This window comes from Acanthamoeba castellanii (assembly GCF_000313135.1).
Source record: "Acanthamoeba castellanii str. Neff unplaced genomic scaffold scf7180000084753, whole genome shotgun sequence".
Taxonomy (NCBI): Eukaryota; Discosea; order Longamoebia; family Acanthamoebidae; genus Acanthamoeba; species Acanthamoeba castellanii.
Genome location: NW_004457538.1, coordinates 150523 through 157676, shown reverse-complemented (window position 1 = coordinate 157676; position 7154 = coordinate 150523). Strand labels below are relative to the sequence as shown.

At 57.3% G+C, this 7154-nt stretch overlaps 3 protein-coding genes across 3 annotated transcripts in view; 2 read left to right on the top strand and 1 right to left on the bottom strand.

Annotated features, from left to right (window-relative positions):
* The window catches only part of ACA1_198710 (uncharacterized protein), a gene marked incomplete at both ends in the record, with an annotated part of 2138 nt that extends 1262 nt beyond the window's left edge, over positions 1–876 (top strand). Inside the window, 2 exons of the mRNA XM_004341684.1 lie at positions 54–348; positions 449–876. Of these exons, the coding sequence (XP_004341732.1) occupies positions 54–348; positions 449–876 (723 nt within the window). The remainder of the gene's footprint in view (positions 1–53; positions 349–448) is intronic.
* A 443-nt stretch (positions 877–1319) lies between these two features.
* On the top strand, positions 1320–3533 carry ACA1_198700 (ABC transporter, ATPbinding domain containing protein; the record flags this gene model as incomplete). Its single annotated transcript, XM_004341683.1, has 9 exons — positions 1320–1728; positions 1886–1963; positions 2083–2137; positions 2271–2350; positions 2430–2528; positions 2615–2763; positions 2812–2967; positions 3056–3298; positions 3360–3533. The coding sequence occupies 9 exons, from the start codon at positions 1320–1322 to the stop codon at positions 3531–3533; spliced, it is 1443 nt and encodes a 480-aa protein (XP_004341731.1).
* Positions 3534–3748: 215 nt separating this feature from the next.
* ACA1_198690 (sestrinlike protein) lies at positions 3749–6127 on the bottom strand (the record flags this gene model as incomplete). The annotated part of the gene is made up of 5 exons (XM_004341682.1): positions 3749–3955; positions 4047–5144; positions 5255–5292; positions 5392–5527; positions 5627–6127. 5 exons carry the CDS (start codon positions 6125–6127, stop codon positions 3749–3751), a joined length of 1980 nt encoding a protein of 659 aa, XP_004341730.1.
* Positions 6128–7154: the final 1027 nt, after the last annotated feature.

The following is a 7154-nucleotide window of genomic DNA, read 5'->3' as shown; positions in this document are numbered from 1 at the left end:
ACATGTCGAGCGAGCGCGAGGAGAATGTCTACATGGCCAAGCTGTCTGAGCAGGCCGAGAGGTACGACGAGATGGTCGAGGCCATGAAGAAGGTCGCCACCACCGACGTTGAGCTCACCGTCGAGGAGAGGAACCTGCTCTCCGTGGCCTACAAGAACGTCATCGGTGCCCGCCGCGCTTCGTGGAGGATTATCTCCTCCATCGAGCAGAAGGAGGAGACCAAGGGCAACGAGGAGCACGTCAAGATGATCAAGGAGTACCGCAGGAAGGTCGAGAACGAGCTCTCCGGCATCTGCAAGGACATCCTCGCCGTCCTCGACGATCACCTCATCCCCTCTTCCTCCAACGGTACGTTTTTTGATCACTTCTCAAGACCCTCACTGCTGGCATTTAGCGATCGACTTTGCCGGAGTACTCCGCTCACCCACTCCTTGATTGAATCGTGTAGGTGAGTCCAAGGTCTTCTACTACAAGATGAAGGGTGACTACCACCGCTACATGGCCGAGTACGCCCAGGGCGACGGCCGCAAGGAGGCTGCCGATGCTTCGCTCCAGGCCTACAAGTCCGCCTCGGACATCGCCGTGACGGAGCTCCCTCCCACCCACCCCATCCGCCTCGGTCTTGCCCTCAACTTCTCCGTCTTCCACTACGAGATCCTGAACTCGCCCGACAAGGCTTGCCAGCTCGCCAAGCAGGCTTTCGATGATGCCATCGCCGAGCTCGACACCCTCTCGGAGGACTCGTACAAGGATTCCACGCTCATCATGCAGCTCCTCAGGGACAACCTTACCCTCTGGACGAGCGACATGCAGGGCGATGGTGACAACGATGACAAGGAGGAGGAGAAGGCCGGCGACAACGAGGCCAACGAGTAAATAACATCTGTGGTAATAGCGGGAACGTGGGGTAATTAAAACAAAAAACAAAATCTAAACACTACTCAATCGCCCCTTCGCAATCGCCTCGACGTTCCTCCATGTGCGCAACATCATCATCACGCACCATCGCACAAAGATTTTGTTGCCGTTGTTTTGTTGATGGTTGGTGCGGGACTTGAACCCGCGCAATGAGAAAAGGGGAGTTTAGCACAAATAAAAACTCCGATAGGGGCATTTCTCGCGTGAGGTTGCGCTTCCATCTCGCGTCATCCTCACTCACTCATCGCAACCGCGAGGAAGAAGAGAAGCCACTTTGAGGGACTTCGGATTGGGCTCAGCGCGCAGCTCTTGACTGAGACACATCTGATCATCACAAAGAACGCTTCTCTTCTTTTTTTCTGGGCACACAGATCTTTTTTCTTTCTTCTTCTTCACAACAAATGGAACTGGAAACGTTTGCCAAGGAGAGGCAGCGAGGGTTCTTCAATGCTGCCATCTCAAACGACGATGAGGACGTAATACCTTCTCGTGAAGCGAGGCACGACGAAGATGAAGATGACGATGGTGATGATGGTGAAGGGCACACCCAAGGAGGAGAGGAGCAAGATGACATGCGAGTGATGAAGGAGGCCCACAAGGACTGGAGCGAAGACCAGTACTACGGCGGGAGCAACGTCACAGCGCTCGTGAAGCTCGACGAATACGAGCGCGAGGACGACGCGCTGGTCATCACCATGAACAACATCCACAAGACCTACCTGCTGGGCGTGGAGGGCGTGCCAGCTCTGCGTGGCGTGTCCATGAGCGTGCGTCGTGGCGAATTCCTCATCATCTACGGCACCAGCGGCGGTACCCACCTCCTTCTACTCGATCGCCAATCTTTTATTTATTTATTTATCCTTTTTTATTCTGAGTACATGTTTCTTTGTATTTGTATTTGTATTTGTTATTATTTGTTGAGATTTTTATTTATTAATTGGAATTATAACATTGTTATCTGGCTCAGGTGGTAAGACGTCGCTGTTGAACATCATGGGCACCATCGACAAGCCCACCAAGGGCAACATGCGCATCTGCAACACTCGTACCACCTCCCCACCTTTACTTTGCACCATTGCACGCGCGCGTGTGTGTGCGGTGTGCGATGTGCGGTGTGTTTGCAAGCGTGTTCCTGACCGCGTGCGCCTGCTAACCCGGCTCCAGGCATCTCCCGCTCCACGACCGACACCGAGCTCTCCGAGATCCGTCGCTCCCGATTGTACGCACACATTCTCTCCATTCCTTTCACTGTGCGTGCGGCACGCACCACACACACACACGACACACACACGACACACACAATTTGTAGGGTGCTGATGTGCTGATGTGCTGATTGTGGGCGCTCTGTACAGGGGCTTCGTGTTCCAGACGTTCAACCTGCTCTCCTCGCTCACCGCCCTGGAGAACGTCATGCTGCCCATGATCCTCGCCGGTACACGCCCGGCCTGTGTGTCGTGTGTGTGTGTGTCGTGCGTGTCGTGCGTGTCGTGCTGACATGTGACGCCGAGCAGGAAAGTACAATCGCGCCGAGCGCAGGCAGCGGGCGATCCAGCTGCTGACCAGGGTCGGGATGGGCAAGCGGCTCGACCACCTCCCCTCCCAGCTCTCCGGTACCCAAAACACAAAACAAAACAAAAAACAAAACACAAAACACAAAACAGGCCTAACGGTGGTGATGGCGGTGGCGGTGGTGCAGGCGGCGAGCAGCAGCGCGTCACGATCGCGCGCTCAATCGCGAACGAGCCCGACATCCTCCTGCTGGACGAGCCCACGGGCGACCTGGACACCGTCAACACCGTCATTGCCATGAAGCTCCTCACCGACCTCCACGTCAAGGCACGCACCGTTGTTGTCGTGTGTCGTGTGTCGTGTTGCTGACGTGTCGCACCACAGGACAAGCTGACGCTGGTGATGGTGACCCACGAGCTGGCGCACAAGCCCTTCGCCGACCGCGTGATCTGGATGCGCGACGGCAAGATCCAGACCGTGGAGCACATCCCGGCCAAGAAGCGAGCCGAGGCCCACGCCAAGCTCCACGCCCAGTTCGCCGTACGCCCTCCCTTTGGCGCACCGCCAACCTCGGCTTTGCGCTCCTCGACTCACACGCGTGTGTGTGCGGTGTGTGCGGTGTGTACAGGAGCTCAGCATCAACCAGGACACGTTCGACGCGGAGGCGGCGCCCGCGCAGGACGAGGAAATGGGCCTGGCCACCAACCCCGCCCTCAGCGAGGCGGCGCCGGACGTCAAGTCGTCGGTGTCGTTCACGCACACGGAGCTGCGTAAGCCGCAGAGCTACAGCACCCACCACTCAAGCGTCACTCGCAACGCCAAAGTAAAGCGGCCCGCCAAGCACACGGAAGGCGCCGGACTGGCCGCCAAGGTGCCCGACTCTTCGTGTGTCGTGTGTCGTGTGCGGTGTTGCTTACTGGGGCGCGCGGCAGGGCAAGGTGAAGGCGGCCAAGGGAGCGGGCGTGTTCCCGGGCGAGCGCAGGGCCTCGACAGGCGGCAGCGACACGGAGGTCAACCCGCGGCAGACGCCGGCCTACCTGGCCGACCACCACGGGGGTAGCGGCTCCGAATCCAACAGCAACTCGCCCCTCATCGTCCTGCCCTGATCGTCGTCACCATTTTGGAGTCTTTGGCGACGATGACGTTGTTGATTTGTAAAAACGCACACGACACGACACGACACGCACGCACACACGAGCAAGGATGGTGAAGAAAGAAAGTTCTTCTTTCACACGTTGTTGTTCTGTTTCACTTTTGAAGCAGCGCTCTCTCTCTTTTTTTATGGGGGTCGATACGATGAGATGGAGAAGAAGTAGATCGATCAGGTCATGTACTGCATGACGACGTGGAGGCCGTAGAGGAGTTCGGCCTGCTTGCGCGCTTCTGCGGCGAGGAGGGCGACGTGGCATTTCTCCTCGGGGCGCAGGTCCACCCCGATGTTCTCAAAGTCGTTCCTGATGATGCGGTCCGGGAAGCACGCCACCTTCTTCACAAAGTGCTTTATCGCTCGGTTCATGTACGTGTTCACCTACACGTGACACGACACACACGTCAGCACACACCACACGACACACGCACACACCGCACGACACACACAGAAGAAGGGAAAAGCAAGGTACGTTGCGGTAGTCGTAGTCTTCGTGGAGGAGGCCGTGTATCCGGTGGACGTAGTACCAGATGGACTCGCGGAAGGGCGCAGTGTCGACGTCGGTGTGCGAGGAGATGGTGTGGTAGGTCATGTAGTAGATGTGGTCGAACTGGTCATCGAGCAGCGGCGCCGCGTCCTCGTAGAACCGCGACACGAGCGCGTAGCCGTGCTCCTTCCAGCTGTAGTCCTGCACCCGGAACACGCTATAGTCCCGCGCGTGCACGTCAAAGTCGGCGTGCGTGCGCCTGTAGGGTCCGATGTAGCGGCTCAGCTTCCCCGCGCGCGTTGCTCGAATTCCACTGCCGCTGCCACCACCACCACCGCCACTGCCGCCGCCGCCGCCGCCGACATCGGCGAGGCCCTCGTCGTCGTCATTGTCGTCGTCGTCGTCGTCGTCGCTGCCGAGCGGGTCCTCGCTGCCGGCGTTCTCAAAGACGATGCGCTTGGTGTGGAGCGGCGGCTCGGGCTCGGGCGACGGCGAGGCCTCCTTGAGCGCCTGCAGGATCTTGACGGTCTCGTGCATCGGGTTGACCGCCACGCCCGTCGTCGGCCGGCGCGACCGCGGCGACCTCGCATAGTCGCCGCCAGTCGTGGCCGCGGCCGAGGCGGCGAAGAAGCCGGCGCCGGCGCCGTGGTCGTGGGTGGTGGTGGGGTCGACGTCGGGCAGGGCCAGGTCGGCCTCGGGCGCGATGCCGCAGCCAAAGACGATGCCGGCGAGGGAGCGGAAGGTGGCCATGATGACGAGGCCGTGGACCAGTTCGCCGATGGACCAGGCGTCGGTGCCCTTGACGACGACGGCGATGTGGTCGCGGGTGATCTTCCACGGCTCGTGGGCGAGGATGGCGTTGATCTCGAGCAGGTGGGAGATCTTCTTGGGCACGTGGTCGATGCCCTTGAGCCACGTGGCCTCGCCGCCGTTGTTGAGGAACTCCTGCTCCTGCTGGGCCACCAGGTACGGGCACCGGTACTGGCTCGCCGCCACGATCGCGATGTAGTTCCGCATGTGCAGCGGCAGCGGCCCGCTCGCCCGCATCACCAGGCTCATCGTCTGGAAATACCTGTCCAAGTACTGTCACATATAAAAAACATAGGACACACCACCGCGTTAGCTGTCTCTTTCATAACGCACACGACACACACGACACACACGACACACGAGGTGAGGGAAGGTGAGCGTACGGTTGAGTGCCAGCCCAGGATGCGCACCAGACGCGTGACTGTTTTGTAGGTGGTTGGAGATGAGAGCCAGTACTCCTTCGCCGTTGTGTGTGTCGTGTGTGTGTGTCGTGTGTGTGTCGTGTGGAGAGTCAGCGTACGTTTGCCCGTTTGCATGAATATGTTACAGAAGAGGCGTCGCGTGTGCGGATCTTCGGGCTCGAGGGGCGTGATGTCGATGTTGGACACGAAGTAGGAGATGCGGTTCTGTGACGCGGGCGGCTTCAGCCCCAGCTCCTGTGCAGCAGCGCATGCCAACAAAGATCAGACCACTCACTCAACGAGGAAAGATGAAAAGGAATGAGGAAGACAGGAAGATCAAGTAGAGGGGCGTACCTGGTCCAGAAATGAGAGAAATTGAGTGAAATCTTTCCTGATTTCGCCAAATGGCGATTCGTTGGCGAGGATGGTGAAGGTGGCGAGGTGCGGCTGCGTCGCTTGCCGTGCGTGTTCCCTCGTCGTGCGCAGGAGGAGCTGGCGCAGCTGTTCGAGCGCTTCTGTTCGGGATGGGGCTGCGGGTCCGCCCAGCGCCTGTAGGAGCGATGTCACTGCTGGGGGCACCCATCGTCGCTCGAATTCCTCCGCCTTTAATCTCGGTGCGCCATTGAAGCTTCCCTCTCGTTCTATAGTTCCATCTCCCCATCCTCGTCGCGCCTCATCCCCATACTCGCCCTCACCATCGTTGTCGCCGCCTGTGCCGAGCCCAGCGTCGCCCCAGGGCGATCGCAGGCTGGCCGCGGCTGCGGATGACAGGAATCCCCATTTTGGGGAAGCCATCGAAGACCAGTTGGGCGAGGAGGACAGGAACTCGGCGCCACCGTGGTTGTGCGGTTCCATTTATGTGTTGTTGCTCCTCTGTCAATATCCTGTTCCGATCTGCCAAATGAATGATAATCGAAAAAAAATCTGTTATTCTGTATATCAAGATGATGCGCAGCGCACAGTAGAAAAGGATCGCAAGACTGTGTGGCCAGATGAGTGCGCACCCTAAGTAGCGGATTTTGGTAGGGTCCTCCTTCTCGTCCCGAGGCCAGAAAGTAGTTCAATTTCTTTTGCCGTTTCCTTGTGGCTTAACAAGAAAAAAAAAGAAAAAAACTCTTGGCTACCTGCTGTTCTGTGCTCTGTGAAACAGGAGGAGGTCCACAAGATCACTTCCAGTCCAGAGCCATCATCCTCCCTCTGCTCACTCATCACCACCAACACTGCACTCTTGTTTCATGTCCATCAATGTCAAAAGTGCCATGCCATCATTGCCAGTATCCTTGAACCAAGTGTTTACAAAAAAGGGTCAGTGACTCTTTTTCACTAACTATCTGGCAGCATGTACAGATTGTCAGGGCTGTGATACCAGTATCTGCACACCCTCCAGAAACAGACTGGTGTCATCAGTACACTTCAACCAGTTCAATGCACAAAATCTGAGAAATATGAACGGAAAATGTGTAGAAAATGCAAGAAAAGACCTTAAAAATGCACATTTCGGCAAAATTGCAATCCGACGTGCGGATGGGAAATCCGTACATAAGTCTTAACCTTGGGGGCGGACCCACCAACGGTTGCCTTGTGGGCGGTGACCCCCAAGGACATACAAGGTAAGTGATGACAAGGCAAGGCAGGCAACTTCCGCACCAGGCTGAAAAACGAAAAACGACAGTGTTGCGCCAGCCTTTGATAAAATAAAATAAATAATTCTATTGTACTCAGCATGGAGGAGCCGCGGCTGAAGAGGGGGACAAAGCATGCACCACACCATTGTTGTGCATGCAGACGACCTGTGAAGGAATGCAACCAAGACCGTTGCGCAGAAAAGAAGAAAAGGCGCTTTGAAGCAGGTACAATGTTTTGTTTCTGTGTTGGGTTCTTT